This window comes from Bos javanicus, chromosome 3 (genome assembly GCF_032452875.1).
Source record: "Bos javanicus breed banteng chromosome 3, ARS-OSU_banteng_1.0, whole genome shotgun sequence".
Taxonomy (NCBI): Eukaryota; Metazoa; Chordata; class Mammalia; order Artiodactyla; family Bovidae; genus Bos; species Bos javanicus.
In genome coordinates, this window is record NC_083870.1 from 13,062,478 (window position 1) to 13,090,004 (window position 27,527).

General features: G+C 45.2%; 1 protein-coding gene and 1 long non-coding RNA gene across 5 annotated transcripts; both read right to left on the bottom strand.

The window, feature by feature from the left end:
* Nucleotides 1–1,709: 1,709 nt before the first annotated feature.
* On the bottom strand, nt 1,710–27,029 carry LOC133239120 (CD48 antigen-like). 4 transcript variants are annotated; one of them, XM_061402705.1, is made up of 7 exons: nt 26,800–27,029; nt 24,328–24,440; nt 20,177–20,554; nt 17,163–17,459; nt 15,257–15,391; nt 14,970–15,055; nt 1,710–14,698 (listed from the first exon to the last, which is right to left on the bottom strand). In XM_061402705.1, exons 2-7 carry the CDS (start codon nt 24,398–24,400, stop codon nt 14,606–14,608), a joined length of 1,062 nt encoding a protein of 353 aa, XP_061258689.1. In that variant the 5' UTR covers nt 24,401–24,440; nt 26,800–27,029; the 3' UTR covers nt 1,710–14,605. The 4 variants fall into 4 exon arrangements, with proteins under 4 accessions (XP_061258689.1, XP_061258698.1, XP_061258713.1 ...); XM_061402714.1 differs by having other exon boundaries at nt 1,710–8,582; nt 26,800–27,023; XM_061402722.1 differs by having other exon boundaries at nt 14,684–14,722; nt 26,800–27,023.
* On the bottom strand, nt 21,335–24,073 carry LOC133239138 (uncharacterized). The gene is made up of 2 exons (XR_009733734.1): nt 22,274–24,073; nt 21,335–22,003 (listed from the first exon to the last, which is right to left on the bottom strand). It is a non-coding gene; the product is annotated as an uncharacterized LOC133239138 (long non-coding RNA).
* Nucleotides 27,030–27,527: the final 498 nt, after the last annotated feature.

The following is a 27,527-nucleotide window of genomic DNA, read 5'->3' on the forward strand; positions in this document are numbered from 1 at the left end:
GCACAGATGTGCTCAGGTACTTGGTACCTGACAGTGACTGAGGAATCCAGCTGCTCTCAACACGATGCAATGAATGTCCCAGTAAAGTCAATGTGTTGAACATAAAGGTTCTGATGGGACCACAGCTTCCTCCTGTGCAACGGAATATACAGATGCATGACTCTCTGGATTTGAACCCTGTATCTGAAGTTGTCCAGTGGTCTCTGGGGAGGAGTCCCTGGTAGGGGTACTTGGTGGAGAAAAGGGCACTGGCTGGGGAATACTGGTTATGCCTATGGCCTTGGTCAAGTAATAATAACAGTAATAGCTTTATTGAGTATTGTTTGGACCAGATTCTGTGCTCAAACCTTTATAAAGGCCTTTATTTTAGAAAGGAGGCCTCAGCAGCCATGCCAAACATGCAGGTGGTATTTGCATGACATAAGGAATAATGAACTGCTAGGTGTGAAGGATAGGCCTGGAACCTGTGAAAGTCTGTTTTTCCAGGAAGCCTTGGGATGCAAGCAGCAATTGCCATATATTGCTCTAATGGCACATAGCATGAGGTCAGCAGAGGACAATTTACATCAATAATTCACGGGCAACTTTTGGCCATGGGGCTCCAGAGACTCTTAGAGACCTGCAGGAAGTTTGATAGTCTCTACAGTGAAGGAGCGTCTGGGGACACTAATAGGAGTGCCTGTCGTATTGTGATTTGGACAGACTCTAGAGCCATTTCTTGTAAGGGGTCACATACAGAGTGGGCTGCTTTGTGAGTAAGAGCAGAAATGGGCTTCAGAAAATTTGTAAACACATTATACATTGCTTTCAGAACCAAAAATGCCTAAAAGATGTTGGGCTTTTTTTAATGTCATGAGTGCTGAAAGGGTCAATTGTTGTTTCTTGATTGTGTAGGGGTGGAGCAACCCTTGACTTCCTAAATAATTTTGAGAAACTTAACCAAAGTGGAAGGATCTTACACTGTGTGGAGCAATGGTCCAACTCTTTGTGAGTTCCTTTGTGAGGATCTGTAGGTCCCGAATGAGTGTGTCAAATGAGTTAGTATTCTCCCTTCTGGGCATATATCTAAAAGCTTTGGAATCAGGATCTTGAAGAGATATCTGAACTCCCATAATTGTTGTAGCATTATTCTCAATAACCAAAATATGGAGACAACTCAAATATCCACCAATAGGTAAATAAATAAAGGAAATGTGAATACTTATTTTTAAGGCTGGAGTATTATTAAGCCTTAAAAAAGGATGAAATCCTACTACTTGGAATAACATGGATGCACCTGTAAGGCATTATGCTCAATGAAATAAGCCAGGCACAGAATGACATATACTGCATGTTCTGGGCTTCCCTGGTGGCTTCAGATGGTAAAGAATCCACCTGCAATGCAGGAGACTCGGGTTCAGTTTCCGGGTTGGGAAGATCCCCTGGAGAAGGGAATGGCTACCCACTCCAATATTCTTGCCTGAAGAATTCCATGGACAAATGAGCCTAGTGGGCTATAGTCCGCAAAGAGTCAGACACAACTGAGCAAGTAACATATTTTTACTTTCACATAGAGTTGCACAAGATGAATATGTTCCAGAGACCTGTTGTAAAATGGAGTGCCTATAATTAACAATAAGGTAAATTTTGTTAAGAGGGTAAATATCTCATGTTAAACATTATTATGCACATACATACATATATGCACACCCTAAAAGGACACAAGAAACTTGCAGAAGTGATGAAAATGTTTATTGCCTGGGCTGTGGTGAAGATAACAAAAGTGTATACATGCGTTCAAACTCATCTATTTGTATTTATTGATTACATATAGTTTCTCATATCAATTATACCTCAGTAAAGCTGGAATGAGGAGTCAAACATCAAAAATGGAATCATACTCTTTATCACATGGAAGCTTGAACGCCCCCTGTCCCTTCTTAACCCAAAGAAGGCTCTGGCTGCTCCTCAATGTGGGCTCTGACAGAAAATTTTCAGCTAGAAGTCATGTATGTACCCTTCCTCAGTCATGTAAATGCAGCGTCAACAGGGTCCTTCAGGACCTAGATTAATCAGAAAGGTGCTTTTCCCATGCTTGAAAAAAGGAAAAGTCAGTTGCTGAAAGGTGGGACAAAACCAGGGTCTATGGTGGCAGACGCACGAGTGGGCCTCCTTAGCCTCCTGGCTGTGCCACACTCTGGGGAGTGGCCATGTGTGGATGGTGGTTTCTCAGGCATCTGGGAATGGCTATAGCAATGACTTCTTAGGGAGTTGCAAGTGAGTGTGTCCAAGGGATTGGTTTTTCTCCCCACTGTAGTGAAGCGCTCTGGAGCAGCTGCCCAGGAGCCTCTGCTTCCACCCCTATGCCTCATCCTTGACATTTAGGGACAGTCTTGCCATCCTCCCCTCCCCCACAGACTGTGAGAAAATCATGAGCACCTTCAGACCACCTTTGCCGCTTCACCTTCCTACTCCTGTCCTTGACAGTGAGACCTAGACTTCTAACCCAGGTGACTCTGTGATCACTGACTGGGGTTGCTGTGACACTGCCTACCACAGCCAGAACCTCCTCTGCTTCAGGCCTGCTGCTTTCCCACATCTGCCATGTTGGGACAAGGGCTGGGGAGCAGTGGGAGCAGGAAGAGCTTTCACTTGGAGGGCCCTGGTCTGATTTGTACGAGGAGGAGGGCACACAAGTGCCTTGAGAAGGGCAGCCACTTCTCATGACTCAGAGTCACTCATGGCTGCAACAGAACTTGCTCCTTCCTCTGCACACTGGAAGGAGTCCCTCAGCAGACAGAATGCCTCACCTGGAATGTCAACATATGGAACTGGGACAGGCTGACTTGGATTTCTTTTCCTCAAGACATTGGAGATTCTAATATACTCAGAATCCTGTGGGTACATAATAGAGGGAGTTGAAGCTCAGAGAGGGTTAGTATGGACTTCTGTCCCCTCCTGTTACTGATATGTGAGCACTGCGTCCTGAGACCAGTTGGTTTGGTTGTGTCATGATGAATTTGGAAGGGCCCTTCCCATGCAGCAAATCTCATACATCTCTTCTCAGTCTACCCCTCAAGGACCTATGTCAGGCTGTTCACCTCGTATTGAGGGCATGCTCTGTGGGGAGTATGATGAAAGCACAGATAAAACTGCCTCCCGGGCTAGACAAACAGCAGGAAGATGTGGGATGTGGACAAGAACAGACATTAAGGAAGAGCCTTAAATTCGGAACGAGGCTGACCTGGATAGTCCAGGTAGAAAAGGGCACTATGCTGACCCCACTGATGTAGGTCTTGAAGGTGACCCCTTTGGGTCATATCAAGAGGAGCTGAAGGGACTAAAATGCTTCAACCTGAAGAAGCAGGCCACAAGACACCTTCCTCATGAAGTCTTTGCCGATTGCACCAGCCAGAAGTGACCTCTCCCTCTTCTGAACTTCTTTGTATATTTTTTCTTACATAAAAGTTTCAGGTATTTTAGCTTTATAATGACATAGCTCCATATTAGATCTCTACCCATCAGTGTGAATATGATTCTCTAGGGTATGGTTCCCCAGGGATTTTTGAGCCTTAGGTCTAGAGACCTTTCAGATCTAAATTTTTAAGTCCAACTGTACTGAAGGCTCCCTTTGAATGTCTCAAAGTCATCACACACTCAATCAGTTCAAAATTGAGCACCTAAGCCTGATCTTCCTTGAGTGTCTCCTACCCTAGCAAATGATGCATCCTTACTATCACCCTTGACATCTTTTTCTACCTCAACTCCATAGCCAACTGATCAGTGAGTCTTCTCAATTTTACTTTCTAAATATCTGTTAAATACATTAATTTTATTTATGTCCTTTATCTGTTTTTTCCACAATATTTCCACTTCCTCTCTCTCCCTTATGTCTGTTAATTCTTCAAAATGTTTATTTTGTACTATAGGCTTGATTCCTTTCTTAATCTCTTTGAACAGGTGAAGTGAAGTCACTCAGTCATGTCCGACTCTTTGTGACCCCATGGACTGTAGCCCACCAGGCTCCTCCATCCATGGAATTTTCTAGGCAAGAGTACTGGAGTGGGTTCCCATTTCCTTCTCCAAGGGATCTAGTCCACACATATACCCTGATGAGGAAGTCTCCCCATAAAACAGTTTAGTATTTTCCCCAGCTTGAGTCTTTGTAAGTTTTGCCTATTTTTTTTATTTTTTTAATTTAATTTAATTTAATTTTTTTAACTTTACAATATTGTATTGGTTTTGCCATATATCAACATGAATCTGCCACAGTTATACACATGTTCCCCATCCTGAACCCTCCTCCCTCCCCGTACCATCCGTCTGGGTCGTCCCAGTGCACCAGCCCCAAGCACCCAGTGTCATGCATCGAACCTGGACTGGCGACGTTGTCTCTGGTTGTAAGAATTCACATCCATCCCCATGCATAATGCAGGCCTGGATTCCAAATTCTCACATTACTCTCATAGAACAGGGCAAGTTTCAGTCCACATACTGGTCCCCCAGAACAAAAGACACACACTCTCTTACACTAATTCTCCCAACTTCTCATGTAACTTTTCACAGCATCCCTACAAGTTCAAGGCCACACTAATATTTCATCCCCACTTACAGACGTATAACTTTGGCCTCTAAGGTATATTTCTGAGTCTGATAACCCCTTGGGACACAAGAATTTCTAATTCCACTCAGCTCTTCAACACTGAATTCCTTCTTGTTTCTGAATTTAAGTAGCATAATTTAAACATTTTAATTACATTTAATCAAGTCTGGGGCTTCCCTTGTGGTTCAGCTGGTAAAGAATCCGTTTGCAATGTGGGAGACCTGGGTTCGACCCTTGGGTTGGGAAAATCCCCTGGAGAAGGGAAAGGCTATCCACTCCAGTATTCTGGCCTAGAGAATTCCATGGACTATATAGTCCATGGGGTCGCAAAGTGTTGGACACAAGTGAGCTACTTTCACTTTTCAATCAAGTTGGCTGTGTGGTTAGAGTTTAAGGAGAAGCTCCTGAGTTAATGTGTCTTATTCTCTGGAGAATTCCGAAGTTTAATCATTGTTCCTTACACCCTCCAACATAGGGCTGAGACAGTCATTGCTTCAGGCAGAGGCCAGAACTCCACTGAGGATGCAAATCTCTGTTCATCCTTTGACTTCCAAAATAGGCAAGAGCCATATTTTATTGATAGAACAAAAGAGACTTGTGTGCTCCAAAATCAGACAGTAGACTAAGAAAAGAGAGTTCATTTGGCAAGTCACAAACTTAAAAGATGCCAGGTAAGACATCAGAGTGGTTTTATACATATATCTGGAAGTAAGTAAATGTTAAAAACGCATTAAGGATGAACCTATAATTAAAAATTAAAAGGAATGTGGTATGTCATTCCCTAGGGGCTCAACAGAAAGTGAGGAGCAAGTCAGGTGATAGGAACTCCAGATAAGATGAGCAGGAATGCAAATCAGAAGCAGCATGGATCCACTTCTTTGATAGGATAGTACTTCCTCCTAGGGATTCATGTTTAGTAAATTGAGCCTCATGTGTTTGGGCAATAAAGGGCTTCTCTAGAAGCACTACAAGGTCCCTTTAGCTTGTGTTCCATGTTGGGGAGGTTCAGATGTTCTCAAGGTTTCTTATGAGGGAGATGAGGTGCTGAGAGGGGCCATAGGCCAGAAAGTGCCTGAGTTCAGAATAAGAAAGGTCAGAGTACAGGGGCCTCACTCCAGAGGAGACTGTGGCAGGAACCAAGGTCATCACCAGTGTTACCCACACTTGCCCCAGACAAGCAGGAGTAGCCACATCTACAGAAAATGCAGCAGAAGTAGAATGAGACCCAGACCAGGGCAAAGTTCCCTGGCAAAGGCCCACAAGGATCAGAGAGAACAGCCAAATAAACTGAGCTCTCTCCCCAACTCCGCAGGCACAGGGAAGCAGTGAGGAACAGTAAGGAGGGTGGTGGTTGACTCTTCCTATTGTGGCAATCAAGCTCTTGGGTTCTCTGGGTGTGACAGCATTTAGGTTGCTGGTTGTTCCTCTCACAGGGCATTTTCATAAGTCCCTTGGATGCCTCTCCTCTCCCATGCTGGGGATCTCACCTACCCTGTCATAGGTGACACTCTCAGGACAGCCACCTATGTCATTCTCTTTGGTTCTTGTGTTGGCTGGTCTGTTTCCATAGGCTCTCTTTATTGGGAACCTATTGCCTCTCCAGATGCCCTTCTTGTCACAGTTCTTTTAAGACCCTACTTCTAGTCGATTAAAAGCATGTTCATTTAGCTCATCAATGTGTTTGCAGTTTCTTTCCAATTAGAAACCAACACCTGAATACTGCAGGCTGTTTCTACAGCATCTCATCCCTTCATTTTCTCAGGTGTAAATCAGACACCTGTCCAGTGCATCCCCAAACTGCAGGGAACACACATCCAGCTCTTAGAATGGTCTCACTGAAGCCTCTGTCACCATGTTGAGGTGAGAGGCAGGTACCCCTCAGATTAAAAGGGGACTTACGCAGCACAGCTCTCTCCAAAGCCATTCTCTTCCCCTTTATCTCCAAATCCTAACCTTATGTCTTCAGTTTGGTTGAGAGAGGGTTAAGAATCTCAAATGAGTTTTCAGAACCTTCTTTAAAAATTCTACAGATGAAAAAAGTATATGCCTAAGAAGTTTCATTACACTGTCCAAGTGCTAGAGAGATTGTGAAGGTTCTTTTTTTTTTTTTTTAAACTTTACATAATTGTATTAGTTTTGCCAAATATCAAAATGAATCCGCCACCGGTATACATGTGTTCCCCATCCTGAACCCTCCTCCCTCCTCCCTCCCCATACCATCCCTCTGGGTCGTCCCAGTGCTCTAGCCCCAAGCATCCAGTATCGTGCATCGAACCTGGACTGGCATCTCGTTTCATACATGATATTTTACATGTTTCAATGCCATTCTCCCAAATCTTTTATTTGTTAATATAAATGTATTTTCCCCATTGGTTGGATGGTATCACTGATTCAATGGACATGAACCTGGGCAAACTCCAGGAGATGGTGGGAGACAGGGAAGCCTGGCATGCTGCAGTTAGTCCATGGGGTCGTGAAGAGTCAGACATGACTTGGTGACTGAACAACAACAACAAATTTCCCCATATGTTATTTTATTAATTTTTTTAAATATTTATGTATTTGGCTATGCCAGGTCCTGGTTGCAGCATGCGGGCTCTTTAGTTGTGGCATGTGGGATCTAGTTCCCTGAGCAGGGTCAAACCTGGACCCCTTGCATTGGGAGTGCAGAGTCTAAGCAACTAGAGCACCAGGAAAGTCCCATAAAGTTTCTGAAAATGCATGTGGAGGGCAAACATGTGATTTCAGCTGTGTGTGGTGACAGTTGGGGGGTACCACAGATGAAAAAGAGCTGACAGACTGGCTGTCCACACTTCTCTAAACTGAGATTTGGTACTGCTTTCTCATTATATAATTTTGAAAACTATTTCACGTCTCTAAGGCCTCAGTTTCTTTAGCTGTGAAAAGCCCTGTCTTCCCAGTTAACTGCTCAGAACGGCATGATATTGGGTGAGTAACAGTCTCTCCAAATACAATAATAAGCTTTTGTTCCCTCTTGCCCCTTTCCCAGATCCTGGCTGAGTAACAGTCCATCACAACAGGCTGGTGCAATGGTCACCCTGCACCACAGGGCCACAGAGGACCTGAAGATGACTTGGATAATCAAGGGCCCCCCAGGGAGCTGGAGCAGAAGAACCTGGGACCAAGCTCTGAGTCTGCCCCTGAGCCAGCCCCAACTCCAGTCTCACCTGTGTGGTCAGTGACCATGTGGACCAGAAAACTGCCACCATAGACCTTGGGGAGCTCTGTTTGGGATCAAAAGCATGCCGAGCAAAGTGAGTGTGCCCACACTTAGATTAATTTTATCAATTCATATTTTTCTAGAAAGTATCCATTTAATGAAGATTTAAAATTAAATAGACAGTAATTAAGAACTACATTCTCTTAAGAGTTTCTCTAGTTATTATTGTTGCTTTGCTGTTTTAAATGTGAAATCTTGCTGAAAGGGTAAGTGATAAATTAGGTGACGCTTCCAGCCTTGAGAGCCACGGGATCCCACTAACCAGTTTGTTGGGTGAAAACCAAAAGCAATTTGGTGGCTCATCTAGCGACAAATGGTGTATTGAGGGAGTATCTTCACCCTCCACATCCTCAACTACAATTTGGAAATGAGAAATAGGATGGGTATTTTAGAGGGATTATTTTTTACTTTTAGAGATTAAATAAAACACTATATATCTGGATCACAGGACAGATATAGCAATTCCCATTGATATCAAGGAAAATCTTATTCTTACATATGCCCATAACCAAAAAATGTCAATCAGAAGGATGGTTAATAAGAAATGGGGCATAAAGAGAGATGGATGACAGAAGCAAACAAAATGTTCCATCAGGCTGGCAGGAGAATTCCATGCCCTGGGCACTTAGGTCCTACCATGAAGATGAAGAGCTCAGATGAGAAGGCCTTTGGAATCCACACCAGCAGCATCTGCTCACCTGCCCCAAGTCAGTGCTCCCCAAGTAGTCCAGTGGTACCTCGGCTTCCAGTGTGGCCTATCTTTGGGAAGAGGATGACTTGGTCAGGCTAACAGGAATACCCATCTGAGTTAGCAAGTATACTTCCCACTGTAAATTAATAAATAAACTTTCTTGTTTTGTTTAACCAGGGTCACTTCACATCTATTATCAAGAGTTTGCACCCACAAGGCAAAAGGGTGAAATGGAGATTCTGGGTTTTGGCTCAGGACCTACATGTCAGACTCTGAACCTTGGTGAACACATTGAAGTGCAACTGATCTTTGAATCATATGGGTTTGAACTGCTAGGTCCATAGGTACACGGTGATTTTCTTCAATAAATGTGTACAACAGTACACATGATCTGTGGTTGCTTGAACCAGTGGATGTGGAACTGTGAATACAGAGGTGTGACTATAAAGTTCTATGGTGAATTTTTGACTGTTCAGGGAGTGGGAGCCCCCTATGTTGCTCAAGAGTCAACTGTAATGACAAACTGTAGGGTTTTGTCATTCATTCATTCCTTAGCTCAATCTATTAGAAACAAAAGGCACATTGAGAAACACTTTGGAAAACACATTCACAGACTTTCTTTGCCATGTACATTCCCATTTGAATTTCATGAAGACTTCATGTAGGCCCAAGGTTTCAGTTCTCAAACCTGATCAAAAATCTAATGAGTATTTCAAAATATAAGTGCACTGGGATGACCCAGAGGGATGGGATGGGGAGGGAGGTGGGAGGGTGTTGGGGAGGGAGGAGGGAGGGGAGGTTCAGGATGAGGGAAAAAATAAAAAATAAAATATAAGTGGTGCCCAGTTTCAGGATACAGTCCAAGCATCTGTTCATTAAAGTTCTCTAGCTGATTTAATGAACATCCTGGGTTGTGAGCAATACATGGGGAGTGTCCATTTGGATAAAAAAATCAGACCAAAATGTTTGCTTTGCCTGAACTATATAGACTGATGTAGACCTGTTAGGGGTTATTTCAATAAAGATCCTGAAGCCGTAAATCAATAAAATAGAAGTGGAAATAAGCATAAGTTCGTTAGCTGGTTTAGATGATAAAGTTCTTGTTGGCATATATGCAGCTTTATCTATCTGAAGCGTTTCTTATCATGTCACTTCACTGTTCAAAAATTTTAATAGATAATTTTTTTAGTTAGTGTTGTAAAGAAACTAATGATATAGAAAAGGAGACAGACCACAGAAGTTAGCTACTGTTAAATTCTTGACATACTAACTGTTGGAACACTTCATCCCCACATAAACATATTTTTATATATTTATAATGTAGGCTAATACCATGCATATTCCATAACTAATTGACTATTTCATGGGAAACTTTCCATTCAAATATATAAGGATATAATTAACTCTTCTTAGTACACAAATAGTATTCCATCATATGGAGAAAATATACTTTATTTCACCAGTATTTAGTGGTCAAGAGCTTCAGAATCCAACTCCAAGATTCCAGTTCCAGCTCTGCCATCTATTAGTTATGTGACTTGAGTAAATTCATTGATTTACCAGTGTAGCCATTTCCTGGGAATAATAATGGTATTTGCATTACAGGATGGCAGTTTATATTTTGAGGCCTCAATATGTACTATCTACAGCCCAGAATAACTAACTTACCCTGTTACACTAGCTATGGAGAAAAATAGCACATGGAGAAGGGAGGAGGTCACCAGAAAGAGTTTGCAGTTTTATATAGGGAGGTCAGTGTAGGTCTTACTGAGAAGTTTGCATCTATAAAAAGACTTGAAGGAGGTCAGGGAATGAGACATCGATACCTAGAAGGAGAGAATTCTAGAGAGGAAGGAGCATGCATGGAGTATTGAAGGACTGGCAGGAAGCCCAGTGTCTGTTAGTGGATTAAGGAAGGAGAGGTGTGAGGGAAAGGAGGCCAGCTGATACAAAATCTTCCAGATAAAGTGGAAGTTTTGAGCAACAAGGAATGTGATGCAACTTAGGTTTTGAAAAGATTCATCTGGATGACATTATGAAAATAGACATTAAAGGATTAAGGATAAAAGTGGGAGACTCTGAGGCCACTATAATAATCCAAGTGAGAAATGATGATGAAATTGGACCAGGGAGGTGATAAGAGGCATTTTGTTATAAACATATTTTTTCATATAGATATACAAAAATAAGTATTCAACTATATATAGAATGTTGAGCTATCAGTATTTTCTGAGAGTGAAAAAGAAATGAAAATGAAGAAAAAAGAAGGAAGTCAAGGATGACACCCAAGTTTTATGGCCAGAACAAAGGGAAGGACTGAGGTGACATTTGGAGGGATAGGAAACTGTAGGAAGCATGTTTGGGGAGTCTGAGTTTAACCATGTCAAGATGGAGATGTCTGTTATACATGCAAGCAGAAATGTCAAGTAAACAGTTGGATATTCACACAGGAGTTCAGGGGACAGATTACGTCTCTAAGTCCTTTTTACCAGATAAGGTCATATAGTCACAAGATTACTGCATGGCCAGAGCATCAAACAGAAATGAGTGTAGACAGTGAAGCGAGGTGGTCTGGGTATGAACCTTGGTTATTCCAAAATTTAGAGGTTGGAAAGATACTGATAAAGAAAACTACAGAGCAACCACCCAGTAAGTAGAAAATAGCAAAGTGAAAACAATATTTCCAGGAAATATATATCCACTGTGGCTGAGAACTTATGGGAAATGAGGATTGAGAATTGACCACTAAATTTAACAATGTGGAGTTCCCTGGTGACTGGAAAAAAAGCAGACTCAATGGAGACATAGGGTCATTGCATAACAAGAAAGAATTCAAGAGAGAAAGAAATTTCTTCAAATAAGGTCAATATGCTCATGAAAACATGTTCAGCATGAATCATTTGAGAAATGTAATTCAGAACCACAATGAGATACCACTTCATCAGCACTGGGATGGATACAATCTAAAAATAACAAGAGTTGGCCATAAAGCGGAGAAATTCTCACACACTGCTAGTGGAACTGCAAAAATGGTGGTGGAAGATGGGGATGAAAGAAGTGGAGAATGGAGTACAGGAAGATTTATGAGGGATAGCACAGTGGAATTTGGTAACTGATTGGGTGTCCAGAATGACAGAGAAAGGAATCAAAATGAGTGAAATTATTATCGCCTATATAACTGATCGTGCCTATAAGTGATCATGCCTATATAACTTACACTCATGAGAACTTCTGTAGAATACTTAGTATCTCTGGATTTTAATTTTTCATTTGTACATTGGAGATTTCAGCATCACACAGTTCTTGAATTATTATGTTGAAATATTATTATGAATAATAATGGAAAGGGAAGCTGACTTGAGAACAGAGATGCTGAAATCCACAACACATCTTGTATAAGAGGAAGGAACTCCCATAAGACTCAAGAAGAAGCAGCTCTGCTTCAAATGTCTCCTCTGAACCAGAGCACAGGGCCTGTTATTGCATGTCTCCCACCCACATCTCCCACTCCATTGTCCTCTTAAGGAACAACTCCCCTTTTACCCACCAACTGCTCCACTCATCATCAGGATGAACTCATTCAAGTTGAGGCACTTGAGTCAGAACCAGGAAACTTGGAAGAGGAACAAACGGAAGATACTCTTTTCTGAATACTCTAGGATTCCAAGAACTTCATTGACCATGTGGCAAAGGAAAAGATACGAATGCTGGAGTTACCTAGGTTTGAATTTAACAATTTGCTCTGCTACCAACTATTTTGGGATATTAGTTGCTTGTCCTACAAAATAGGAATAGTAATTGCAACCCCATGGACTGTAGCCTACCAGGCTCCTCCATCCATGGGATTTTCCAGGCAAGAATACTGGAGTGGGTTGCCATTTCCTTCTCTAGGGGATCTTCCTGACACAGAGATTGAACCCAGATGTCCCGCATTGTAGGCAGACACTTTACCATCTGAGCCACTAGGGAAGTCCAGGAATAAATAGTAATATCTACTCTAAAAGAGTCATATCAATGTATGGCAAAACCAATACAATATTGTAAAGTAATTAGCCTCCAAAAAATAATAAATAAATAAAAATTTAAAAATAAGAGAGTTCTTATAAGAAGAAATAATATTTATAAAATTCATGGGACAAAAGCTGGTTCAATATAGGCTTGAAATGTTGAGTTCCCTTCTTTTTTCTTTTTTGTCTTACGCTTTGGGAATCGAGGTGGGTGGGAAGGGGGTCAATGGATGGTCACATCTCACACTGCTTCTGGACTGATGGCACTGATACCAGCCATGACCGGTCACCTAGGATTCCAGTGAGAGAAGTCATCTTTTTCCCTCTCAGCCTGCTGTTCAGCCTGACAATAAACAGGCTGGAAACAGCCTTATTAAGGAAACTCTGCTTCTTCCTCATCCAGCAGGACCCTAGCATTGCTTCTTATTGCTCAAGATTTTAGTTCAGAACTTTTCTTTCTGAGGTCAGAAATGAAGAAGCTGAGATTGCTAAGCTGGGTGGGAAACCAAGAGATTCAAGAATGCAGGCCAGAAGACAAAAGGATCATAGTACCAGAGTGAGTTCATCTCCAACTCAAGAGCTGGAACGGAAGGCAGGAGACAGAGGCTTTGAGGAGAGGACGACCCCCAGGAAGAGTAGAAGATCCCATACAATACAGTGCAGGTGACATCAGGTCCTCAAGCAATCCTGATTAGGCAGGATTGTTGGGGTTCATCACGTCCATCTTTTCTTCCTTGTGGACTTACTACCAGAAACACCTTCGGTAGATGCTGTGCTCTGACATCAATCTGCTGAGTTCCTGTGGTAGTTGAGAGGAAGAATAGCTCAGACAATTCACAAAGAGAGATGCTTGTCTCTTTGGCACTGGCCTCCTAAAGCCATGACACCCTCCTGAGGGAGCTCTAGATGATGCAGGCAGGGAAAACTGATGACCAACCCAAGTCAAACTATGGCAGCCAAATTGGGTATGTCAATTGTGTCCAAAAAAGTTAGATGTAGGAGAGACCATTTCCAAATCTTTGGGTACATGTAGACCATGTGGCCTGGAAGGGGGTCTAGGATTGGGTGGAATGCTAGGATTCCAACAGGCAGGGACAGGAGTAAGGGGCAGGGAGGGAGCCATCATTTCAGGCAGAAGTATGTGAGTGACCAAACAGGAGGCTGACTAGGATCTGAGGCCAGCAGGTTGTGGGGGATGAGGGTCAGCAGAAGAGGCAGGAGAGGGCTGGTTCACACCTTCTCACAAGCTTCACTTCTCACAGCAGGTTCATTAGAGAGCGTGTGTGTGTATTGGGGAGGGGGTAACACACTGCACTTCCATTCTAATGACTGCCACACTAGACAGGAATGCCCTGAAGCTGCTTTTCTAAGGACTCAAATCCCAACCTAGGTGCTTGAAGGGCCAGAAACAGTACACATTCTACCCACTCCACAGGAGGTGGATTTGAGGTCCACGAGCTGAAGCTGAGGTTAGTTAGTACTAGTGATCAGGAACAAGGGCTGGACCACTGTATAATGTGCACTGGCTATCCCCCCATCACACATACCAACAAATAGATATACACACACAAATACATTGCCCGACATACAACTTTTGCCCTACATAAGGGGCAAAGGAAACCTCAGGCCAGTCTTTTATAAGCTCCCACCTACCCATGCTGCCTCCACAGACGCCCAACTCAGCACCCAGCACCAAAGCCTAACCTTGTCCTCTGTAGTCTGGTCAAATGTCTCCACGCCTGGGCTTGAGTGCTGAGAAAGATACACATCAACCACACAGCAGAGGCTGTGGGGATTATCATGTGCAGGAAGGTCCTCTTTGGGAAGTTTCAGGAGAAGAGGGGCTAGGCGCTGCGTCAGTGATGGAAGAAGAGCTCTCATCCTGCAGGGTGAGGATCTTGAGTGGGAAGACAGCTGGGGAAGTCGACACAGGTTGTGAGAAGGCCACATGTGCACAGGGACTTAAGGGTGGGAGGGTCACGGGGCAGCTGGAGCTGGACCAGAGCTGGGAGACGCAGATGTCTTCAGGAATCAAGCGCCGAGTGGAGGTGTCCTAGTAGTTCTGATTCTTCTGCTTTCTCCAATTAAAGTATCTTCATGGCCTCCCTTTCTGGCTTGCAGACCTCAGTGTAGACAGTACTAGACTCCTTTTCTTCTAAATGTTGTTTATCAACACCCTAGGAATTGAAGTCAGAGAGTTTCTAAAAAAGATGAGAGAGGTCCTAGAGTGACCCATAAGGAAGCTGTGCTGTTGACAAGAAATGCATGTGAATTCCCCCAAAGTGGCCAGCACTACACTGGCCCCAAATTTTAAATTTTCTTAGTAAATAACACTGACGATCTTGAAAGAGTCAGAGACAGATGGGCCAGGAACAGCAGATGACTGGGTTGACAGACCCAGGAGATAGACCCACTAGATCCCAGACTGGGCTCAGCTCCCATTCTCACCTTGTGTGCGGCAGACTCCTGCTGGCTCAGCTCCGCATAGTGGAGGCCACCATCATTGTCCCTCTGACCCTCCTGAACTTCTACACCTGTGTCATACACAGAGTGGAGCTTGAACCTCAGCCTTGAAAGCATATAATTTCCCCCATGGCAATGAACCCAAGGCCAAGCCCACACCCATCTTCCCCTTCTGCATTGATATTCCTTGAGCAGCAAAATGCAGGAGGAAGGCAACCAAGGGTTCAGGGCAGGAGGGGGGACCTGGGGCAAGAAGTAGAAATGCAACCTGCCTCTTCCAGTCGTCATCTTCCTCTTCTTCACATAGGTCTTCCAAAGGAACAGTCCAATTACGCAGATCAACAGGATAATCACGACAGTCCCTATGATGCCTGACAGGGTCTTATCATCGTTGTTTCCAGGTGAATCTGTTTTCCTCACACAGAAAGAATAAAGAAAGTTAATGCAAACAGAACTTGAGACACCTGTTGCTGAGGAAAGATACAGAAGAACAAGTGGAGAGGTCTGAAGCTAAAGAGGAAGAGGAAAGGCAGTATCATTAACTCAAGGTCCTGAGCTTCTGCTTGATGCCAGGGACACTGAGATAAACAATACAGGTCACCCTGGGGGAGATGGAGAAAATACCGAAGTCTTCCAGCTAGAGAGACAGCAGTGCAGTATAAGTTAACACCTTGTACACTGGTCTTCATGGAGGGCCTCCCAGAGGAGGTGATGCATAAACTTCACCTCTGAGGGAGGAGTAGGAGTTTACCAGAAATTCAGGCTGGGCACAGCTTTCCAGAAAGGAGACATAGCTATGTCAAATCTGTAGCCCTGAGGGTTGCAATCATTCCCGATCAGCAGGCAGGAGAGGGACAAGACAAGGACAAGCAGGGTGACGATGATCAGAGAGAAGAGAGCCTCTATCCAGAGGGTCTTATGGGTCATGCTGAGTGTTGAACTTTATCTGAGACTCCAGAATGGAACAAAGGGAAAGGTATCATGAGATTTTAAGTGATGCTGACATATCAGCTCCCACCAGCAGCTCATGGGGGATGGGTTAGAGGGGCTAGACTGCACACAGGATACCAGGTCATTTATTCACTCAGTGAAATACTGAGTGTGAATAGTGCCAGAAGCTTTGTTTGGTATAAGAATTCAAAGGAAAACAAGACATGTCCTTTGCCCTTAAGGTGTTCCAAGCTATGGAAAAGACAAACCCATCAATAGCATTGCTATTCAGTGTGGGGTGGCCATGGACTGTGCCTTAAAGCAGATGATGCCTGAGGCAAGATGGTTACAGCAGCTGCAGTGCCTGTGCAACATGAGATTGAGGCATCTTTTGTTCAAACTTGATTCATAACAGAACTATAACCAAGTGCAGGACATTGGTTATATGCCTGTGACCTGAGGGAAATCCTTCAATAGGAATAAGCAAGGAACTCTTGATTTGGGAGGTTTGATGTGGAAACAGCATTTCCAGAGGCTCAGAAGCTTGCAACTTCAGGACACATTCGGGGAAGCCAAGCAAACAATTCAGTGTGAAGTGTGTGAGGTAAGGAACATGGGCAGAGGAGCTTTGCAGCCCTGAATTCTGCAGGGAATCCCTGGGTCAGACTCCTACAGATGATATAGACCAATCACAAAATCCAGTTGTTTTTCAAAAGACTACAGTGGATGACACACTATGGATAATGGATGAGGTAGGAGAAGGGCTAGAAAGCTATTGCCCTGGGCCAGACCTGACACTGCCCTGCAGCATCTGGGAGGGAAGGAGTGTGCAGAGGGCAACAGGCAGGCAGGTGCAGGCAGCAGGGAGCATGGGTCAGGGGAGGGGTGAGCCCTCAGGGACATACATCTCTAGGGAATGCTTTTGCTGCTGCAGCCCCAGCTCTCTTGGCCTCCCCCACACCACACCTGCTCTACCTCCAGGGCCAGCTGGAACTGAGAGTTGCTCATCTGGAGGTGAACTGACTTGATTTGCATCAAAAACAAATTCCTTTTTTCTTGGGGAAAAAGAGGGGGTAGAGAGGCAGGCATGGACTTGAGAGACAGTTAATGCAGACATGAGCTGACTATACCTCCCAGGCTCCTGAAAGGGGTGACCTGGTAGGAAGGTGGTGCTAATAACATGGTGGGGAGAAAAGCCCAGAGCCCCTAGTTCTCAGAGTGCCTCTCCCTTCTGACAGGTGCACTCACCAGAGACACAGACTTCTCCAAGGCCTAAGGTGGCAGTTTTCTGGTCCACCTGGTTGCTGACCATACAGGTCAAGCTGCCACTGGGCTGGCTCACAGGCAGGCACAGAGTCAGGTTCCAGGACTTGGAGGGTAGTTCTGATGTCACTCTCTGCTCCAGCTCCCTGGGAAGGTCCTTGATCTCCCAGGTCACCTTCAGGTCCTTTGTATCCCCTGGGGCTGTGCACTCCAGAGTGGCATTGCACCAGCCTGGTGTGAAGGATGCTGACTTGACAAGGATCTTAGGAACGGGTACAGTTTCTGGGAAAGGAGGGACAAAAGAAAGGAGCTCACATGATTGGAGAACATTCCAGTCTGTGCATTCTCATCCATTATCTAACTGAAACCCTGGCATTCTCCCTTTAATGATAGTGAATGCATTATATAGATAAACAGAATTTGCCCAGTACTTAATACATAGCAAATGACAATAAAGAGGGGAGCCACTGAATTAAGCCATATGTGATTTCACTAGATTGTGTGCATGTTGAGGAAGCATTAAACATCTCCAACAAGAAAATAAAGCCTGATCCCACCTTCCCAAGACCAATTATTTCTAAGAAAATGGGGCTCCTTCTAGACATGGAGGACGTCTCAGACAGAAGGGCTAATCACAGATCAGGAACTTGGCCTCTTCTTCTGCTCAGATAATGCCTGGGATTTTATAGCCTGTAGAGAAGAAGACGCCTGGTCAGAGCTGGGAGCCCAGAGAAAGGTTCTGTGCTCCGAATAGTGGAGACATGTGTGGGAGACGCGGTGGCAGTGTCAACTACAGATTGGCACTTGCTGTCTCCCTCTACAAGGGTCAAATCATGTGCTGCTGTAGCTGCTGACTGTCACACCCCCCTGGAGGAGTTCAGGGTGGAGAGAAGAGATGAGGCAGTCTGTGCTGGTGTGGGAGAGAGGGGACTGGCAGGACATGTCTTCAGATAGCTCGATATTTTCAGGAGCCTATTTTATGAGCCAAATTCTGGTATCTCATGATATCTAGAAAATCACTAAAATCCTTCTGGTGGTGACTACTCCTGGTGACTAGAAAAAGCTTCTGGAGACTAGTATAAAACTTCTGGAAAAAAAAATGTTCGTATTGCTTATAGTCCTCCTTCACCAGGGTCACATATACACTGACATTTCCCTCTCACTGGAGCAGTTTCTCAGAGCTATCTGGGGTGCTGTCTCCTAGGCTGCCATCCTCATATTGCTCCAAATAAAAACTTAATTCATAGCTCAAACGTTGTGCATTTTTTTAAGTCTATAGTAGCAACTAGGAGAATCCCAGGGACGGGGGAGTCTCATGGGTTGCCGTCTCTGGGGTTGCACAGAGTTGGACACGACTGAAGCGACTTAGCAGCAGCAGCAGCAACTAGGAATCGTAAGTCTGAGTCTGGTTAGAACATGCCACTGAACTTGAGAAGTGACACACTGATAAGTGTGACACTGATAAGTGTCACAGGGGGACCTAAAGCAGCAATAGTCACTCTCTCACAGCAGATATTTTCTTATGAAGGCAGGGACTTTCGGGAAAGAAAGTGTTGGCTAAGTGAGGCTCTCTGGAAGTGCTCCCGTGTAACCATTCTCCTACATCTACCCCAGGCTTCTAGAGCTGGATTGCTGGAGTCTTTGTGAGTGAGGCTGGCCTTGGACTGGCACTGAGTTAAAGGGGAAGAGGCACTGACTACACATGAATTTCTGGATTATGGTAGGTGAATCAGTTCAGTTCAGTCGCTCAGTCATGTCCGACTCTTTGCGACCCCATGAATCAAAGCATGCCAGGCCTCCCTGTCCATCACCAACTCCCGGAGTTCACCTCCTGGAGTTCACTCAGACTCATGTCCATTGAGTCAGTGATGCCATCTAGTCATCTCATCCTTTGTCGTCCCCTTCTCCTCCTGACCCCAATCTCTCCCAGCATGAGTCTTTTCCAATGAGTCAACTCTTTGCATGAGGTGGCCAAAGTATTGGAGTTTCAGCTTCAGCATCAGTCCTTCCAAAGAACACCCAGGGCTGATCTCCTTTAGAATGGACTGGTTGGATCTCCTTGCAGTCCAAGGGACTCTCAAGAGTCTTCTCCAACACCACAGTTCAAAAGCATCAATTCTTCAACACTCAGCCTTCTTCACAGTCCAACTCTCACATCCATACATGACCACTGGAAAAACCATAGCCTTGACTAGATGGACCTTTGTTGGCAAAGTAATATCTCTGCTGGTAGGTGAATAATGGGCCCCAATACTTCCATGTCCAATCCTCAGAACCTATGACTATGATAGGTTACAGGGCAAAGTGGAATTAAGGTAAAAGAATTAAGGTGCTAATCAGCTGGCTTCAAAATAAGGAGATTGTTCTGATTACCTGGTTGGGACCAATGCAATCACAGGGGTCCTTAGAAATGGAAGAAAGAAGAGTAAGGGGGTCAAAGGTGTTAGAATGTAAGAAGAATTGGTCCCACTATTGCCAGCTTTGAAGGTAGAGGAAGGTGGTCATAGCCAAGTGACGCAAGCAACCACTAGAAGTGGGAAATACAAGTAAATGAGTTTTCTTCTGGGACCTCTATAGAGGAACACAGTCCTGCCAACAACTCAACTTCGGCCCAGTGAGACCTATGTCTGACTTCTGACCTAGAGCCTAGTAAGATAGAAGATTTGTGCTGTGCTCAGGCTCCAAATGAAAGCAGCATTATAGCAGCAACAGATAAGCAATACACACATTAAATAAACCTAGACATATAAAGAACAACAATTCCTATGGCAATATAATTTCCCCAAATTTCCATTCTCCTCTCCCAAAATTCTAAAGTGGTTTTATCCCTGGAGTGAATCTCAACTCCTCTCACCATTTGCAGTAAACCCACTTACCCTAATTCAAGGGAGAAAATAGTCTGAACGCTGATGTCTGGAAGGGATCCTGAAAAATGGGGCCTAGCTGACACTCCTAGCTCAAAAGAAGGAGGGAAGCCATGGTGAGGAGGTGTCGCTTACCATAGACAGTGAGGAGGAAAACCTGGTTTAATTCTATTCCTCTAGTGAAGCTGGCTCGAGCCCGGTACTGCCCACTGTCCTCTAGGGTCAGGTTATCAATCCTCAGGAACAGGATGTCAGGCACATGGACCCTGTGCTGGTACTTGTCCTGGAGGCTGACCCAGGTTGGGGTGTCTGCCCCACGGCGGACTCGCAGCATGACGCTGTAGTTTAACTCAGGGCCAAAGCCCCATGAGACCTCCTCTGGGTCAGCTTTTTGATTCTTGGTCACATGAAACAACACAGAACCTCCTCGGATCCTCTGCAGGGTAACAAGTCCAGAATCCTGAACTCCAGGACCAGGTGCTGCAGAATTCTCGACCCCAGTGCAGCAGACACCTAGGGCACAGGTAGGACACAGGAACCACAATTTTTTTTTTTCAGTAACAATAAATGAGAAAACTACATAACCTACATTTTAAATGAAATTCATCCAATATACTCCCTTGATTCTTAGGAGGCAGCCTAGTAAAGTGGATTTAAGCAATTTTAGAATTAAATCCTGGTTCTAGGGAATTGTTACCTTGAGGAGGTAACTTAAATTTTCTAATTTGGAGTTTCCCCACCTACCTCATAAATTGAATGGGATCATGGAGCTTCCCTGATAGCTCAGTTGGTAAAGAATCTGCCTGCAACGCAGGAGACCTGGGTTCGATCCCTGGGTTGGGAAGATCCCCTGGAGAAGGGAAAGGCTCCCCATTCCAGTATTCTGGTCTGGAGAATTCCATAGACTGTATAGTCCATGGGGTCACAAAGAGTCAGACACAACTGAGTGATTTCCACTTTCACCTTCATGTATCAAAAAAACCTAGCAGATTTTCTGTCAATACCAAATGCATAACTGTAGGATTAGCTTCTTAATTGTTGTCCCCTTGTGTTCACATCCTTTTGTAATGCCCTCCCCTGGTGAGTGGGATACATCTAGTGATTGGCTTCCAAGGAATAGACTAGAGCAGACATGATGGATGTCACTCAGTGATACTAGGTTATACAAGACTGTGACTTCCCTCTTGCTTACACACACATCCTCTCTTTCACACTCTCTCTCTCTTGCTCACTCTGAGGAATCCAGCTGCCATGTTGTCAGCTGCCTAAGGAGGGGCCCACATGACAAGAAACTGAGGGAGCCTCTGGCCAATATCTAGAGAGGAACTGGGACCCTCAGCCCAACAGCCACAGGAACTGCTTCCCAGCAGCAATCTCTTGAGAGATCTTGGAATCATAGCTTGCCCAGTGGACCATGGGCTGATGCAGCCCCAGCCCCAGCTAAGACTCTAACTTCAGTCTGGGAGACCTTGAGTCAGAGGACCTAGCTGATCCAACCCTAAGCCCTGACCCACAGAAACTGTGAGACTGAGATTATACCCAGTGGTGTTTAAGGTACTACGTTTTGTGGCGATTTGTTACACAGCAATAGATACCTAACACAAATATGAAGACTGCTATCCTTCCTGCTCTTTCCAGGCAGTGCAGTAGTCAGGAAACTACAGGCTGTGCTGTGTAACAGTTACAATACCTCAGGGTCTTCAAATAAGGGGAGTCTATAGTCCCCACCACAGGTCCCATGAGAAAGTGAGGGAGAGGCCCTGTCATTCATGGAGGAAACTCCAGCTTCTTGTAGCTGCACCCATGGAACTCACAGCATCTTCATAGGCTCCCAGCCCCACAGCAGGAGGGGAGAGAGGAGAATCACACAGGGGTTTCACTGAAACTGTCCACAAGTAGCGTGCTCTCTGCTCATGTTTTTCGACCAGCACTCGTGACAAGTCCCTGGCTACCTGCAAAGGACTAGAATATGAGGGGGAGAGCAAGTGATCATTTAAAGAGCTCTACTGTCCCTGCCACCAAGACAACACTTCCCAATCAGTCCCTGCCAGGCCACAGTGGGCCTTCCTCAGGCACTTTCCTGCAGAGCTGTGACCAGTGGGCACATTTGCTGCAGGGCCACCACCTCCTGAGCCCACCTTCCCTCTTCAGACATAGGCCCAAGGGACCTGATATCCTCTACCCTTTCTGGGGATGAAGTAGGACAGAACAGGATGAGGGAAAGTCCCTTACCCTGAAAAGATGATCAATCTGCTTCTTCCAGCAGGTCAGGATGCACCTGCTGGTCTAAGTTCCTCTCTAGATGTTGGCCAGAGGCTCCCTCAGTTTCTTGTCAGCCTTCCACAGTCCCAGTCCTCTTTCCAATTCAATAAATTCTCACCATTTCAGACCTGTCTCCCTCTGGCTATACTTATTCTCATTTCTGGCTCTCACTGGAAGCAGAGAATAACTCATGACAGTGTTCATATGCCTAAGGGTTTCAGATATTTCTTTGTATTCATTTACTCAGTCATCTTCTCCAGGTCAGGCCTTAGGGGACATCTATCCAGGGCTCCCCCACCCCGGCACAGAGCAGGAGACTCCCCAGGGGGTGAACCTGTCCTGGGTCACACAGGGCAGAGCCACACCTGGCACCGGGGCTGCCCACTCCCAGCCCAGGGCTTCTCCCCTGCAGGAGCTCCCACCAGCTCTCCACCTGTCCCTGACCTCCCCAGGAGCTCCCCTTCCAGCACTACTGTCTGATCACCAGGGTCTGAGAAGCTCCTGAAGGCTCATCCTCCAACTTTCCTGTCCTGAGAAAGGGGAAGCAAGTACTTAGAGGGGTTTAGCAGGGCAGGGACTTCTGGCCAGCTGAGGGTTAACCAGCAGCCTGTCCAAACTCCATACTTGCTGGAAAAACAGGAACCAGAGAGAGAGGAAGCTCAGCCCTGAGAGGCAGGGAGAATCTACCCAGGGCAGATGGTGAGCTGAGCTATGAGGAAGGCAGAAGAAGACTTGGAAAGAGAAGGAAGGGAGTGAGAGATGTGATCTCCAAAAGATCTAATCCTGAAGAAGAAAATAAAGCCAGTTAGAGTGTGGTTACAAACAAGATAGAGTTTATTTAAATAATATAAAATTTAATAGTTGTGAATCAATTTACAATTTTGTCCATTTTCCCTCTTTTTCTTTTATGTAATCTTCCAACCACAGAGCCTATGGAGAAAACTCTAAATAACATAACTTATTTTCAAGTTAAATAAAATTGAAGGGAAGAGAAGAGAAGCTCTATATTTTACTGTTACCTTATAAAGTTACATTACTGAAAAGGAGGTAAGGTTTTACAAAGCTCATTCTTAATTCAAGACATCTGTTTATAAAGTCTATAATTCATTAAATTTCATACAGTTCCTGAAAGTTCATTTAGTGGCTGGAATACTGAAAAATAATTTTTTTTTAAACTTTAATTAAAAATAAAAGCTTAAACAATTAAAGCTTTCCAACTTTCTCCAGAATTCATAATTCCTTGGGCATTAGTGTTTACTCATTAATTTTTAATTTTCTCACACATAATCAGATAGTCCCCAGGAAGTCACGTATATAATTTGGGTTTTGTCCAGTCTGTAGCTCACTTTTCACTTAACTCTGCATAGTTTTCTATGTCTCTTTCCCTTCTTTCCTCCTCTAGTTCACTCACTTAAGAGCCCACATTACCAGTCTACTCTTCCCTTAGTTTCGTCATATTCTTACAACAGGTGGTATACAGAAACCCTTAAATTTGAGAGGCTGCTGTTCCTTTTACAAAAGCAGAATTTCATTTCATTGTATTTAACATCCTGCATCTTGCCTAAGAAATCAAGACTACAGTTGCTTTCTCCATCTCAGACACAGGGTTCTAGTCAACCTCCTCCTCCACAGGGCAGCTGCACAGACTGTCAGGTTCCCTCTGAGTTGTTCCCCAGCCCGTCCAAGGCAAAGAGCCAGCTTCTTAGCCTCTTCCCCTCTCTGCAGGCAGCTCCTGGTTCACCCAGCTTCACATTTCTGCTGCAGAGACAGACTTACCTTCCTAGAAATGTTTTCCTTAATGTAGTGAAGGCTGCCTGAGCTCAGGTGTCTCAGACTCACCACAACAAGAAGATTATTTTGTTCTTCTTTTCACCCCAGGTCTCTAAACCAAAGGCTCTGCATTTGCTAAATAATGGCAGAGATGTTTTGTCTTTTTGTTCACCAAGGACATAGGACATGGAAAGAGCACCCTGCCTCCCTGCTCCCCCCAGAGGCCCTCCCTCCCAGGAGCCCGGATCACTCACTGAGGAGGAAGCTGGTGAATCCTAGGAGCCTGGAGGCCCCGCAGAGGCGGGGGTCTTCTGAGCAGGGCCCCATCACAGGCTGCCTGCCAGCCTGTGAGGCCGCAGAGAAGCATCTAGGAAGAGAAGAAAGAGAGGAGGAGTGTCATTCAAAGGACACTCCTGTTTTCTCCACCCTTAGGGCGGGGCTAACATGTTTTAGTTCATGGGATTGCAAAGAGTCGGACATGACTGAGCGAATGAACTGAACTGAACTGAACATGTTCTAAATGGATAGCCCACCAGCCTGTACTAAACCACTTGGAGGTTTCCTATTAATTTCACCAGCACCTACATTAAGACCTCAGCAAACAGTTGCAGAGTAAATGTATAAACAACTCCACTGTATTGCAGATACCCCAACCCTGTGATCATATCACTCTGATAAACTCTGGAAAAAAATTTCCCAACATATCAGCCACTGTCCCATTCCACTATGCGGCCTCAAGCAAGTCACCTGAGTCCACTCTGTGCTTTCGGAAACTGCTCTGCTGCATCTCAGACAAGAGAATATCCAATACTGCTCTATTTCCTCCAACCCCATCTAGTTAGGGGGGAATGAATCCTTTGGTCAGAAACTTCTGTAAGGAGTTAAAATCCAGGCAACTCGCCCTCTGGTCACTGTAGGGGTGATGAGGAGAGCAAGCCTCATATTTTTCCTCTACTCTTGGAAGTACTGTGAGGACTGTGTGGATCTGCTCCAGGGCTGGGGAGGGAGGAGGAGCCTAGAGAAACAGCAATGCAGTTACAGGCCAGGGTCACTGGGAGAGAGCCAGACAACAAATATTCCAACATTCCATGCTGGCAGAACACCAGGGACTTTTTCAAAATCCAGATATCTAAGGTCAATTCAACATGTCAGCCAGCTAGCCTGTGTAGCTGGAAAGCTGAATCTTTATCAACACCCCCAACTTGTCTAGGTCTTACTACAAATTTCAAATTTATAGATTTATGAAAGACAGATATCATTACAATTATCCTCCTGTTTGGCACATGTGGAAACAGGATCCAGTGAATTTAGTGAATAAACCGAAGGTTGGAAAGTCAACACGTAGTATAGCGCGGCCTGGGACCAGGTCCCTGCACTTTCAGTCCACTGGCCTTTAGAGACCCAAGTCCGTCTCAGTGCAATGAATCTCATACACAAGATGGTTTCAGCCCTTGAGAAGTCACATGATGGGGGAGGGAGACCTAGCCTGGCCCAGGGCAGAACCTCACCTTCCTTACATCATTCCAGGCAGGAAAACTAAGACGCATGGCTGCATTTCAGCAGCCTCTGAGATCAAGGCAGCCCTTGACCAATCACTGTTACCTCCGCTTGCACTCAGTGCGTCACAAACAGCCCAACCCAAACCTGCAAAGGCTGGTCTGAGAAACCGCAGTTGGTCAGTCTCCCAGGTCTGGCCCTCATTGTCTGTGACCTGCAGGCTAGTGGACCCTGCCCTTCTTCCCTGGGCAGTGAACGCTGTCCTCCTAGGGTGCCTCATGGTCCAGATTTCACAAGGTCTTTTCATCTCTGTAGGGAAAGACCAAACTAGCCAAGATGGAAGTGATCAGGCTGTCTTGCCACACAGCCTTTTGCCCCATATTTTGTAAATACATGATTATGTAACAGTTGAGATCACTTATAGTGCTGTGCATGCACATCACAATGTACCTGCTTGGCCACAGCCCACTTTTGTTCCGTAAGCTTATGCTATGTCCACTGGATCAACCATGAGAGGAAAGACTATAGTGTGTCTGCTGCTATGGCTGCTATGCCAGTCAAGAGAGAATAAATGTGTCTACAGTTCCTATGACTCTTTGAGTTTTCTTGCAGCTTCCCCACTCATGCTTTGCCTACCCTGGGTTCAGCGAACAGTGAGATACAGAGAAACAGTCTCAACATCCTTTCTATCAGTCACACCAAGTACATTAACCTTTTAAACCTGAAGAAGCCCCGCCCACCCCCCCGGTGGAGAGGTTGCTCTCACCCTGCGCTTGCGCCCAGCTCCTGGGAGGGCTGCCATCCAACCTGTTTGTCCATGACTCTCACCCCAGCCACAACATTCAGCTTCTTTTTGCTGGGCTTCCTTTACCTCTAAGATTCCCTAGTGATTCTTGGCTGGACTGGTTGCCAGCATCTCTCTTCTGTCCAGGAGGAGAGGACAGACCACGGTACCCAGAACAACCATCTTCCCACAACAGGCATTTGGACCACATTAATCTACCTCACAGGGAAGAGGTGGGCTCCTCAGATTTATGTGCCCCTGAGAACATGCCCACAGGATTTTGAAACCCACAGAGGGAAGGAGAGTCCCAGTATATGCAGATAACTGGGAAAAACATTCCCATTTTAGGGGTCAAACCTCATCCTTTACTGGCCTAAGAACTCCATCAGCCTCCCGCCTGCACACCTGCCCACTCCATGGAGTAAGACCCTTCCCTCCCACTTACTGTCAAATGCCTCCTGATCATTCCGGATGCAGCTTGGATGGTGTCCTGGGAGTCTCCCCATCCTGCCCAAGATGAAATTAGGTCTTCTTGCCACTGGGCTCCCACAGCAGTTCAGCAGGACATTGGTACTTGTGATATAACCAGGCAACACTTGTTCTTGCTCTTTCCTTGAGATACAGAATGCAGTTCCTGTGAACAGAGGTGGCAAGGAGATCCCACTCTCAGTCTGGTGCCAATGATGAATCAGCAGCTGAGAGTGGGTGCCCTATTTATTGACTCACCCTGATCCCAGCCCTCCTGTGAGGACCTGGGGGTCATATGTGCTCTTGAACAAGACAGGCAGCTTTCAGCTAAGCAGCCCATGGCACCTGTGACAGGTTTCCAGTAAGCAAATATTTACTAAGCACACCTGTGTCTCTCAGCACTGCCACAGTCTTCTTTCTGTCCACGTCACCATCTGCTGAAGTCCCTGGAACCTGAGACAGCTTTACAGGCAGCATGACCTCACCCAGCATCTTCCTTCTGACAGACACTTGGCCCCCGAGGACTCTGGGTGCTGTGTTCTGTGAGAAAAATGAAGGCAAGCTCCTCCTTGGCCATGTTTTCACAGACCTGTTCTAGTGGTGCTGAAAATGCATCCCAAGAACATCCACCCCTCATGAGGATAATCTGTAATTCCACAGTGCTATCCTCAGAAATTCAAGTCTGAAAACTAAATTCTTACAGTA

Bases quoted from the DNA above. Each gene is read 5' to 3' on its own strand.
- LOC133239120 (XM_061402705.1), bottom strand. From the start codon at position 24,400: ATGGGGCCCTGCTCAGAAGACCCCCGCCTCTGCGGGGCCTCCAGGCTC. The intron at 17,460-20,176 runs GTAAGCGACACC...CTCCTTTCCCAG, and splicing joins TTTCCTCCTCACTGTCTATG to AAACTGTACCCGTTCCTAAG. The intron at 15,392-17,162 runs GTGAGTGCACCT...TGAGGAAAACAG, and splicing joins TGGAGAAGTCTGTGTCTCTG to ATTCACCTGGAAACAACGAT.